The 12,431-nt window shown below is 56.1% G+C and overlaps 2 protein-coding genes across 2 annotated transcripts; both read left to right on the top strand.

Annotated features, from left to right (window-relative positions):
• The first annotated feature begins 97 nt into the window (after positions 1 to 97).
• TAF7L (TATA-box binding protein associated factor 7 like) lies at positions 98 to 5,859 on the top strand. The gene is made up of 11 exons (XM_083876522.1): positions 98 to 293; positions 1,414 to 1,492; positions 1,623 to 1,756; positions 2,103 to 2,229; positions 2,428 to 2,486; positions 3,478 to 3,550; positions 3,949 to 4,065; positions 4,151 to 4,339; positions 4,441 to 4,553; positions 4,820 to 4,879; positions 5,437 to 5,859. Exons 1-11 carry the CDS (start codon positions 228 to 230, stop codon positions 5,479 to 5,481), a joined length of 1,062 nt encoding a protein of 353 aa, XP_083732648.1. The 5' UTR covers positions 98 to 227; the 3' UTR covers positions 5,482 to 5,859.
• A 467-nt stretch (positions 5,860 to 6,326) lies between these two features.
• On the top strand, positions 6,327 to 9,974 carry LOC310917703 (aryl-hydrocarbon-interacting protein-like 1; the record flags this gene model as incomplete). The annotated part of the gene is made up of 7 exons (XM_083876197.1): positions 6,327 to 6,422; positions 7,041 to 7,220; positions 7,419 to 7,607; positions 7,684 to 7,860; positions 7,986 to 8,127; positions 8,494 to 8,729; positions 9,432 to 9,974. The coding sequence occupies 7 exons, from the start codon at positions 6,327 to 6,329 to the stop codon at positions 9,972 to 9,974; spliced, it is 1,563 nt and encodes a 520-aa protein (XP_083732323.1).
• Between the last annotated feature and the right edge of the window lie 2,457 nt (positions 9,975 to 12,431).

Here is a 12,431-nt window from a genome sequence, read left to right as displayed (position 1 = left end):
AGCGGGACAGGAACGGGGTCGGGCGGGACAGGAACGGGGACGGAGCGGAAGGGGCGGGGCGCCGGGCGCAGCTTCCGCGGGGCGGGCAGAGCCGGGAGCGGACCGGGACCGGACCGGGAGCGGGGCTGGGGTCGGCCCTGGCCGCCGGCCTGCGCTGGGGGCTCCGTGCTGGAGCCATCCCGAGGCCCGGCTGACGGCGTGTTGGCGGTACAGCGGGAGCAGACGGGATGAGCAAGGGCAAGGACGATGCTCCGCACGAGCTCGAGAGCCAGTTCGTGCTGCGGCTGCCGCCGGTGAGAGCTCGGCCCGGCCCTGGAGCCCCGCGGGTCACACCGAGCTCGGCCCGGCCTGGGCCCCGCGGGTCACACCGAGCTCGGCCCGGCCCTGGAGCCCCGCGGGTCACACCGAGCTCGGCCCGGCCTGGGCCCCGCGGGTCACACCGAGCTCGGCCCGGCCCTGGAGCCCCACGGGTCACACCGAGCTCGGCCCGGCCCGGGCCCCGCGGGTCACACCGAGCTCGGCCCGGCCCTGGAGCCCCGCGGGTCACACCGAGCTCGGCCCGGCCCGGGCCCCGCGGGTCACACCGAGCTCGGCCTGCGGGCAGGGGTTCACAAGGCACTGGGGAAGCTGCGGGTGTGGGAAGGGATGTGGAAGCAGGCCCGGTGCTTTGTGGCCTGGCCAGCCCGTTCCCACCCCTTTGGGAGGTGCCCCTGCCACTCAGAGACAACCTAGAGGGTTTGGGAGGACCTTTCTGTAAGGATAGAGGTTTAACAACTACTGGCTCTTTAGCAGCAGTGGTTGTAAGTGCCCTTGTTGCTGTTTGTTAGCTGCTTAAAGCTGAGACTCTTTTTGTGGTGCCCAGAAAACTGAGGTGCCAGGATGATAAACTAAAGCACAAGTTTCCACCTCACCATGAGGAAGAACTTTCCATTGAGAGTGGCAGAGCACTGAAACAGCTGTCCGTGGAGGTTGTGGAATCTCCCTCTCTGGAGACATCCCAAACCCACCTAGATGTGTTCATGCATCACCTGCTTTGGGTGACCCTGCCTTGGCGGGGGGTGGGTGGACTGGATGATCTCTGCTTCCAACCCCAGTTATTCTGGGATTCTGTGAGACTGTGTCCTACTGAGACCACAATGGCTTGGTGAGGGGATCCTAACTGCCCAGAGTGCTGTGGAGCTCTGGCAGGTGTCTCTGCCAGGGATTTCACACCTCTGTCACAGCTGTGTATGGAGAATTGCAGAACTGTGGGGTTAATGTGGTGTTGGGAGGAGGGTGCAGCTTGCTGGAAGTGGGTCTTGCCATTGCTGTCCAGCATGTGGATGGCAGGTGTTTAAAGCTGGGTAGGTTGGGCAGAAGCCTTTGGTAACTCTTGGAGGAAGCACAGCCACTCCTGAAGAATTCCCTTCTCAGGAATATGCCTCCACTGTGCGGCGAGCAGTCCAGTCCGGGAATGTCAACCTGAAGGACAGGCTCACCATTGAGCTGCACGGTGAGTGAGCAGGCCCAGGCCAGGTGAAGCTGTGCCACTTGCATGTGTTGTCCTGTGAAGTTCCTACTGCCCAGGGCTGTATTGCCCAGGGTGGCTGTTGAGCCTCTGACCTGTCCCTGGTTGTCCCCAGCGGACGGGCGCCATGGCATTGTCCGTGTGGACCGCGTGCCGCTGGCAGCCAAGCTGGTGGATCTGCCCTGCATCATCGAGAGCCTGAAAACCATTGACAAGAAAACCTTCTACAAGACTGCGGATATTTGCCAGGTATGAGCTGTCCTTCTTGCCTGCACCAACAGCTTAATGCATTGCTCCCCTCTCCAGGAAAGCCTTTTTACACTTTGGGAACTGGACACCTGTTATAACTTACCCAATTCCTGTATCTCATAGTATTAGCAGTTTAAAATCCCCCATTCCACTTGGTGTGTAGAGACCTCATTCCTGAAGTGTGAAATGTGATTATCCTTGTGACAGCTTAACTCCTGCTGTACCCAGCTGAGCTGGGGATGCAGCTGTGTTTCCCACACCCTGTGCCCCTGACTCCCTTTGGCTCACAACACGCAGTGGGCAGTCACTGTTCCTTCACTTCCTTGTGTTCATTTGGGGATTCCAGATGCTTGTTTGCACTGTGGATGGTGATCTCTACCCTCCTTTGGAAGAGCAAACTGTGACCACTGACCCCAAGGCAAACAAGAAGAAGGACAAGGACAGAGAGAAGAAATTCATATGGAACCATGGCAGTGAGTAGAGGCTGTGCCAAGCCCCTCCACCCCAGCACCCTCCATCTGAGCAGGATGCTCCCAGCTGCCAGGAACTGGCAGTGCTGCTGCTCCTTTCCACGGCTCTCTCTGTTGCAGAAGGGATCTTCTCCCTTCTGACACGTGCTTCTCTCACTGGGCCATCTGCCTGAAACATGAAATCTGTTTCCTCTATCACAGTTACTCTTCCCCTGAAAAATGTACGGAAGCGGCGGTTCCGGAAGACAGCTAAGAAGAAGGTGAGCTGCTTCTCACCCAGAGGCAGATGAAATACCCAAGGGCTAGGAGGGCAGAGATATGAGAGCTGTAACTGTGACTGTTCCAGAAGTCATGTATTTCCTTAACATTTGTTCATTTTTCCTTGCCTGAGATGAGGGTGAGGGTAGGATAGTAGATTTAAACACTTCTTTGGATGCTTCCTCTGTATTTTCCAAGATGCTTCTGAGAGGAAAATCCTCAGAGTGCAGAGTACTGCTGGACCTCATTCCTGTGGCTGCCTTGCCACACCACATCTCTTCCTGCTCATAGAGAAGAAAGGAAGAAAGACTCATGTGGAAATGAGGCTTCACTCATTCCTGCCTTCCCAGCTTAAATCTTCTCTGTATGCATGGCCCATTCCCTTCCCCAAATAGTACCACTGTCATTTCAGCCGGGGGAGTGACAACAGATGGAGCTCAGAGACTGTCTCTGTGCATATGCACAAGCCAGGCAAGGTGTTGGGGAGATGCAGCACCCTGAGGCTGGGAAGACTTGTTCTTCTCTCCTTTGCAGATTTTGGGAACAGGGTTGAGTGTGATTTTGCATGACATTTGGGAAACAAATTACTTGAGACATTCTTGTAGCCCACAGGAGAGATTGGATATCACTGCAGTAAAATTCCTGACTAATTTAAAAATGAAAAATGAAGCCTTCTTTTGAGTGGGATGGGAAGGAGTTGAGTCGAGTTGAGCTGAGTTGAGTTGAGTTGACCGTCAACACCTCAAGGACTTACTGCACAGACACAGGAAGTCTTATGAAATATGTAGTATGAGCAGAAAAGTGAGAGCATTCAACCTACCAGGGTACAAAAAAGATGGATTGTTTTTGGAGGAGTGCATAAATTACTTTACAGTTAAATATGAGCAAATTCTGAGCAGAAAGCAGAAGATAAGAGAGGCTTGTTGGGCAGCACCAGCAGCCTGCACAAGGCATTTAACAGTGTCTGTCTTCTCTTCCATATCTTTGTCCCAGTATATTGAATCTCCTGATGTGGAAAAAGAGGTGAAGCGTCTCCTGAGCACTGATGCTGAGGCCGTCAGTGTCCGTATCCTTTTAGAGGGAAAAAAGCTCAAGAGTAGGACAGGACGTGTGTGTGACCTGGGGGTTCTGGAGAGAGCAAGTTGAGCTTTGCATGGGTGTGGGACACTGGGAGATAAACACACCAGAGGCACTGAAGTTTCGGAGCTTCATCTTTGCCTTGTTCAAAGCTTATTTTTTTCCTCAGGGTGACCTTTCTTGTGGACAGTACAGTTGTACTGAAAAGGAACTGAAATGGCACAGAAGTCATCAGAGAAGGGGTCTGGGATGTTTCATCCTGGGTATCCATAGGTACAAGGCCAGACTGGTTGGAGTGGCAGTGATCTGCCATTTTTAGCCTCTTCCATCACAACTGCATCTTCCAAGCTCCTCTTTTTCCCTTGACTCACCTGTTCCTGCTGTCAGGCTGGGAAGTCATTGCTGAAGATGAAACAAAAGAAGTGGACAACCATGGTTCTCTCACCAGCCTGGACATCTCCTCGCCAGGGATGACGGGGCATAAGCAAGGCCATGGCTCCTCAGGTGCAGTGGGGAAGGCTGTTTCATTTCTAGCTGTGGTCCCTGGTAGGTCACCAGCTGTGTTTTAACTCTTTTGTCCCCCACCTAGAACACGATGAGCTGCGGGAGATATTTAATGATATCAGCAGCAGCAGCGAGGACGAAGATGAGAGGGATCATCATGATGATGAAGATCTGAACATCATGGACACTGAGGAAGACTTGGAGAGACAACTGCAGGACAAACTGAATGAGTCTGATGGGCAGCAGCAGGAGAATGAGGGGTCCAACCAGATCGGTGAGTGGGCAGCAGAGCATGGCAGGATTGTTGGGATGCCAGGCAGGCTGTGCTTCCCAGCTCTGCTGCTGCTCTGGGTCTGAGCTCACTCTCCCTTCCAGCCATGGGCATCCAGAAACAGATTGACAACCTGAAAAGTAAACTCCAGGAAACTCAAGACAGGAGGAAGCGCCAGGAAGATCTCATCATGAAAGTGGAGAACCTTGCCCTCAAGGTGAGAGGTCTCCTGGGGTCTCTTCAAATCTGCTTAACACTGGCTGATTTGGAGAATCAGGCTGATTTGGAGAAGCCAGGAGCCTTTGCCTGCTGGGTTAAACACAGCAGTGGTGTGGCCATACCCACTCCAGAATTTTCTCTTGGAGGCAAAGTAACCTGTGAAACTGGAGGAGACAAGGGAGTGGTAGTCAGTGCACCATTTGTAGCAGCACCATTCTGTTGAGAACACACTGGTGACTGTAGTCTCCATGTTTGTATCTGCAGACCCGTCTCCAGGCCGTGCTGGATGAGTTCAAGCAGCAGGAAGAGCGAGAGAAGCAGCAGGTGAGGAAACTCCCGCAGTGGAGTGGGAGGTACTGGGGCACAACACCGTTCTAGGCTTGGCCTGACAAAGTTCCTCAAGTCTTCTACCACAGCAGCTGCTGTGAACTCCAGTGTTACAGGTCAAGTGGGGTTGCACCTCATCTGTAGTTGCATGGAGCCTCCCAAGGCAGAAGGAGATAAAAGGAGTAGTGTTGGCTGCAGCCTTCCTTCTGAAGGAGCCAAAACATGTCCAGTCAGCAGTCCAGAGCTGCCAGGATTGGGATAAAACACAAATAATACACAAACCCATGTACAAGGAAGGCAATGGCTGTAGGATTGTGGCAGATTTCATGCTTGGGCAGCTCTGTTCCAGCCAGGTACCAAGGCAGGAGGTCCTCACTCTAAGATCCCTGTGGGCAGTGCCAGTTCTGTCCCAGAGGAGCCGAAGCACAGCTCCAGGCAGAACACAGGGAGAGCAGCCACTGGTGTGGGTGGAAGATGTGCAAGAACACAAAAATGCTGGGGCTGCCTGGGGTCCCAGCTGTGCCTCACTGTAATGTCTCACTCCCTCTTCCCAGATGGCATCCCTGCAGGAGCAGTTGGAGTCCCTCATGGAGAAGTGAGGACTGGGCCTGGGTCTTCATGAGCAGAGCTGGAAGTGGTGGTCACCTGCCAGGCTGAAGTCTTTGCTTCAGTTACACACTTCTGCTGCCACATGTGCTGCTGGGCTGTGGGTCCATGTGAAGAGCTGATTTCACATCCACTGTGCTGGGTTTGGCTGGTGGAGCTAAATAACTGGACTCTGCCTGTGAGAGCAGCCAAAGCAACAGATTTACTGTAAATAGTCAGCACTCGCCTCCCCAGGACAGCACTGTGCTGGTTTCTGCATCTTACTGAGCCTTGGGTTGGATGGGCTGTGGTCTGGTAAGAGTTCATTCTTGTGTTTGAGGAATGCTTATATCTGCAAACCAAACTCAATAAAGTTTCCTTTTCAACCCTGATGTGTTCCTTTTTGGTCTCCCAACCACACAACCCCTGGCAGGGAGCCATGCCTGGGCACCACTGCTGGGCTCCTTCCCCAAAGTGGCTCTTGGTGGAGCTGGGTCAAAAGTGCTGTCACTCGGTGGGAGGAACGAGGCCCTCCTGATCAGGGAGTTCCTGTAATTCCTCATAGACTATGCAAGCAAATCCCAGATTAACCTGACAGGGTGGGAAGAGGATTAGAAGGGCGGGTACAGAAAGCAACAGAGGACACCGGGGACTTCAGTGAGTGTGTGCTAGGAGGGGACACCCCTCTCACAACCTCAGGGCAAGGGGAGAAGGCTTTGCCCTCAACACAGAAAGGAAAGAGTCGGCAGAAACCTGGAAGACAATGTGTATGTCCAGATAGTCAAGAAAGAGACACCTAAGGAAGACGTGGAGCTCTAGAAGGGCCAGAGTGTGCTGGGGTGTGTGCCTGTGAGCAGCCATGGAAGAAACCTACCTGCTAAATGTGGAAGGGGTCAAAAAGAAGATTCTGCATGGAGGCCAAGGGGAGCTGCCAAAGTTGCAGGATGGGAGCAAGGTAAATTGTCTGGGTTGTTCCTCCAGAGCCCTGGGAGAGGGAGTGGGTCTGACATCTCTGCCCATTATGCTGTACAAGCCCAGCTCCAGGTCGAGGGGAGAGTGAGACCCCTCACAACAGGGGTGCAGGAGGGGCTGGTTTGGGCAGAGGCAGCTGCATTTCTCACAGAGACAGTTGGCAGTGCCCACAGCCTCACCTTGCACTGGGCCTGTGACATCTCCCCCTGGCACTGTTAGAGCTCAGCAGCCCTGGTGGGGTAGCTGAAATCTGCCTTTCCTACCACATGCCAAGGAGTGAAATGTGCCAATGGGTTGTTCCTGGGAGATTCCCCAGCCTCTGGTCACTGTGGGTTCCATCAGGTCCTGGTGCACACAGTGAGAGCACTGTCTGCACTGGGTTATAAAGAGGATCCATAGGGAGAAGCAAGCTACAGCATAGATGGATGTTAAGACATTTGACCATCTGCTTGCTGTCTCAAGTGGGCAAGAGGCACAATCCCCTGGTGTGGAGGGAGAGCTGCCAGTCAAATCAGCACAGTGCTGGGAGCAGGCTTGACCCCACAGCTGAGGTCATGGTGCTGCTGAGGGGAGTCTCACCACAGGGCTCCCTCTGGGGCAGTTCACCTTCCACTTCCAGACGCTGAAGGATGACTTTGAGCGGACGGTGATCGATGACAGCCGGGAAGCTGGTGTGCCCATGGAGATCATCGTGGGCAAGATGTTCAAGCTGGAGATCTGGGAGACGCTGCTCAGCTCCATGAGGATTGGGGAAGTGGCAGAGTTCTGGTGCGACACCATTGTGAGTGAGGGGCCCAGAGATGCCCACTTCCCTCCTTCCTGCAGAGCCAGGACACAGGACCCTGCATCCCAGAGATGCTCCAGCCTTGTCTGGTGCAACCACAGGCTGTCACTTGGCCTCAGCACCACGAGGGCTGCCCCAGACAAGGGGGTGCAGACATCCCACCCAGGGCTGAGCAGGGTGCTCCCCTCCTTGCAGCACACAGGCATGTACGCCCTGGTCTCCAGGGGCATGAGGAGGATTGCAGAGGGACGGGACCCCCTGGAGGGCCAGAAGCACCGCTGTGGCATGGGCAACATGTTTGACTACCACAGCACGGGCTACGATGACCTGGACGAGCTGCAGAGGACGCCACAGCCTCTCATCTTCATCATGGAGCTGTTCCGGGTAAGGGGGATGGCAGGGATGGCTGCCAGAGCAGGAACAGCTGCCACAGGCCACTCAGCTCCTCCTGCTTGTGCAGGTAGAGGATCCCTCAGCGTACAAACGTGACACCTGGGCCATGAGCAAGGAGGAGAAGCTGGCAGCAGTGCCTGTGCTGCACAGCGAGGGCAACCGCCTGGTCCTGCGCAGGGAGTTCGCACAGGCGGCAGCCAAGTACCAGGAGGCTGTCATCTGCCTCAGGAATCTCCAGGCCAAGGTGAGCTGGACCAACACCTCCCTATCCCTGCCTGGGTCACACCTCAAAGCGCTTCCCTGAGTGCCTTGGGTGTTTGGGAGGGGATGGACTGAGCCATGAGCTGCCCGGGGTTTCTCGTGGGGCAGGAGAAGCCATGGGAGGATGGCTGGCTGAAGCTGGAGAGCCTGGTCACACCCCTGGTGCTCAACTACTGCCAGTGCCAGCTGGAGCTCGGAGAGTACTACGAGGTGCTGGAGCACACCACAGAGCTTCTCCAGAAGCACAATGGTACCTGTGCCCTGCATCCCACCCCTGCTGTGCCCATGGCCCCCAGGGACTCCCTTCTCTGAATCCCCCATTCATGACCATGCTCATCCCACGTCCCTCTGTGATAGTACCTGTGTCATCTGAATCCCTGTGTCCCAGTTTGCCCTGCCCATGATGTTTCCCCCCACACACCACACCATATAATTCCCCTTTCCATGATGATCCCTGCACTCCTTGTGCAGGGCAGAGGCAGTGCACAGCCCAGGTCTCCCTGCCCTCCCCACAGGTGTGTCCACCCCACTGCCCCATGTGCTTCATGTCCCCAGCTCCTGTGGCTGGTGGCCCTGAGCTGCAGGACACCCAGTGAGGGCTCTTCTCTCCTGGCAGACAATGCCAAGGCCTATTTCAAGCGGGCAAAGGCCCACGCTGCTGTCTGGAACGAGAGGGAGGCACGGGAGGATTTCCAGCGCGTGGCTCACCTCGACCCCTCCATGGCGGCTGCCGTGAAGAAGGAGCTGAAGCAGCTCGGGGAGAGGATGAGGAAGAAGCACGTGGAGGATCGGAAGCGTTATCAGGGCCTCTTCCAGTCGTCCCAGGGTGTGAAGGGCAGGGAGAGCAGGGAGGTGGGTGATGGGGCACCTCAGGGTGAGCCTGGGGTCCAGGTGACCCCTGGGCAGGGGGAGCAGGGTGCTGAGACTGAGGTAACACAACAATCCAGGGTTCACCAGACAGAACAAGGGACACCCAGGGCTGGGGGTGAAGGGGCAGCAGCAGGAGGAGGAGAAGCCCGGGGAGAGCCTGTGGGAGAAGAGGTGGAAGGGAGGGATCAGACAGCAGTGGGGGAAGAAGTAAAACTGGGCACATGTGGGGCAAAGGCAGAGAGTCTGGGAACAGAGGAGGAAGATGAGAAAGAGGAGGAGAGGGAAGAGGAGAAGAAAGAGGAAGAAAAAGAGGAGAGCAAAGAGGAAAAGGTGGAGAGGGGGGCAGAGGAAGAAGATGGAAAATTGGAGAAGGAGGAGGAGGTAGACAAGGAAGAAAAGGAAGACAAAGTGGAGAGGGAGGAGAAGGTGGAGGGGGCAGCAGAAGAAGAAGATGAGAAATTAAAAGAGGGTGAAGAATTAGAGAAGGAAGGAGAAAAAGAAGGAGAGAAGGAAGGAGAGAAGGAAGGAGAAAAGGAAGGAGAAAAGGAAGGAGAAAAGGAAGGAGAAAAGGAAGGAGAAAAGGAAGGAGAAAAGGAAGGAGAAAAGGAAGGAGAAAAGGAAGGAGAAAAGGAAGGAGAAAAGGAAGGAGAAAAGGAAGGAGAAAAGGAAGGAGAAAAGGAAGGAGAAAAGGAAGGAGAAAAGGAAGGAGAAAAGGAAGGAGAAGAAAACAAAGAAAAAGAGAAGAAGGAGGAGGCAATAGTGAAAGGCAAAGTGGAGAAGGACAAAGAGAAAGAGTGTCTACCAGCAAAAACAGAAAAGCCTAAAGAAGGGCAATGTGGGGCAATAGGGGAGACAAAGGCAGCAGGGTTAGTGCAGGGGTTGGAGCAAGGAGCCAGTGGAGCAGAGGGAGCTGGCACAGGGAGTGAGGCCCAGGCTCAGCCAAAGGGAGCCCCACACCTGGGGGCCCCCAGCAAGGGGCTGGGTCCAGCTGAGGGGTCCTCAGGGCTGGAGGATAACACATCTGGAGAGGCTCTGGAAGAGGTGAGCTGCAGGGAGCAGGGAGCAGGCAGTGGGCAAGAAAATGCTGGGGAAGGCAACACCCCCCTAGAGAGCTTCACCCCTGGGGAAGATGAGAAGCTGGGTGGAGGGGCAAAAGTCGCAGCCAGAGAAGGGGGTGCTGCACCCCTGGAGCAGCACAGCCAAGAGCAGGGCCATGACCAGCCCTGAGCAGGGTCACTCACCCCTGCTTGGAGGAACAGCTGCCAGGCCACTGACAAAGAGGCACAGCACAGGCAGCAGGGCTCCTGTACCCTGAGAGGGAGCCCCGGGGCTGGGGACTGGCTCAGCCGTGACATGGGAACAATGCTGTCCTCACCCTGCCACTGCCAGCATCCCTGCCCCGGCTCAGCGGCTCCAGCGCCTTTCAGCTGGGTGCCACCGAGCTTTGCTGGCCGAGAAATAAAACGTCTTCTTCCCTGGCACCCTGGGCTGGGTTTGTTCCTGAGCGTGACCGGTTTCCCTGATGGCATTCCACACCTCCCTCCTTGTCCTGGAGCCCGCGGCAGGGATGGGGCGCTTTGTGCTGCTCTGGTGGTTAAGGAGGCTGCATTTCACTCCTCTCAAGCTCCTGAATCTCTCCTGCCTGAGTGTCTCCCAAACTTCCCTGCAGTGGCACCGTGTCAGGCCTTTTCCCAGCACTGCCAGCCCTTCCAGGCAGGGGTGAGAGCAGGTCCAGCTCAAAAGTTGTCTGTCCTGGGCAGGCTTCACCATCAGCCAAGTCTGGGCAGTGGAGAGAGCCCAAGACCCCTAACCCTGAAATATTTTTCATCTCAATCCCTTATTGTGCCACAAAGGCACAGAAAACATGGGCAGCACTTGGGACTGAGGCACCCAGACACCTCTGGGCACTGAAAACTTCATGGAGCTTCAGAGAGAAAGGAGGGAGAGACCTGCCTTACCTGCCCAGCATCCCACTGCTCTCTGCCTCCTGTCTGGGCCTGAAGGGTTTCCTACAGCCAAAATTCCTGGGTGACAAAGGGGGACTGTCCCCACACAGCCCCTGTCCCCCACCTCAGGCAGCCACATGGCCTGAACAGACCTTGCTGGAAGAGGATAAAGATGGTGGTGGGGGTAAACACCTGTGTCTGGGGATCCAGAACAACTTCTGTTCTGCCTCAAGTGGTGTGGACAGGCAGGGTGACACAGGGCAGGCTGTGTGCCCGCAGCCCTGCAGAGCAGTGCCAGGGTGGGACAGCAGCAGGAGCTGATTCAGCCGAGGCGCACGGATAGAAGAGGCCAGAGCACTTACCCAGGTCTCAGTATAAATACAAATTTATTCTCTTTTCCAGAGCAGAGATGCCACAAAGCAGTGAGGACAGCAGCACCACAGTACATGGTTACCAGAGCATTAGCCAGCCTGCTCCCCTCCCTGATCCTGGCTCCCAGACACAGCCCAAACACCCACCCCTGGCCCCTCTGCTCCCCACACTGGCACTGGGGCCAGCAGCTCTGTCCTCCAGTGCCCCCCAAGGCTGGATACTCCTGACCACACCCTCAGGCCAAGCCTCACTCTGCTGCTCCCCATGCTGCTCCCATCCTGCCCCTGGGATAACAGAGGGGTCCAGCTGGGTCTCACAGGCTGGCCTGTGGTCCCTCTCACTGCAGCCTGACACAGCATGCCCAAAGCCACCCTAAAATGCCACCACACTGCTCTCCTGCCACTCACCTGGCCGGGACAGGGGACAGCAAGGACAGCCACCCACACTGCTGCCAGCAGAGCACTACATGCTGAACACCCCTGGCTGGAAGGCTCACACTGCCTTGTCCCTGGTGTGGGCACTGCTCCCCACCTCTGCCAACAGCCCAGAGCCAAGCCCACAGCCCTGAGACCCTGCTCTAGTGACAACCTCCCCGGACAGTTGAGCACCGTGTCCTGTCCCAGCCAGCAACAACATCCCTGGCTCTGTCCTCACAAGCCCTGTTTAAATCGGATGTTTCACCGAAGTGTGCAGCCTGCCCTGCCCCGCCCCGAGGGCTCAAGCCTCTCATCTCTCCATAACCTCTCCAGAGCACCAGGGCTATCTCAGCCCCTGCTCTGGGTTACCCTGCAGCACTTGACTCTGCCTTTCTCGACATAACACAGCCCAAGACAGCCAGCCCGAGGGACCCCAGGGGACCAGGAGCCACCAGCCCCAAGCTGGCAGAACAGCCTCCCTGCCCTGCCCCATGGGACCCACTTCCAACAAGGGCCTCCAGCCCCCCAGCTCAGCTCAAAGTTGGGGACAGCAGCAGGGCAGCTGCTCCCTGGGGACAGCAAGGCGGGGACCCTGCCTGTCCTGCTGCCCACCCACACTGCCATGCACTTGCATCAGAACAAGGTGGGCTCAGGGCTGGAGTTTGGCTGGAAAAACCCCTCCCTGCAGGAGCTGAGGGATGGAGCTGGGTCTGTGCAGGACAGACTCTCTCTGTGCCAAGGCAAAGGCACAGATCCCCAGGAAACCAGGCAGGAGGAAGTACCTGCTGTGGGTCCAGCCCTCACTCAGCTCCCTCAGCAGCCCTGCAAGGCAACACCTGCAACAGGGAAGGTGCTGGTTCCCCATGGAGCAGGAGTTGGGCTGGTCTGAAAGTGAAGGGCAGCTACACTTAAGGTATTAGAGTTTAATAGAGTGAGTCCATGAGAGTATT

Source organism: Zosterops lateralis, assembly GCF_965231275.1.
Source record: "Zosterops lateralis genome assembly, chromosome: 21".
NCBI classification, from domain to species: Eukaryota; Metazoa; Chordata; class Aves; order Passeriformes; family Zosteropidae; genus Zosterops; species Zosterops lateralis.
The sequence above is the reverse complement of the archived record's forward strand: the minus strand, read 5'-3'. Positions and strand labels throughout refer to the sequence as shown.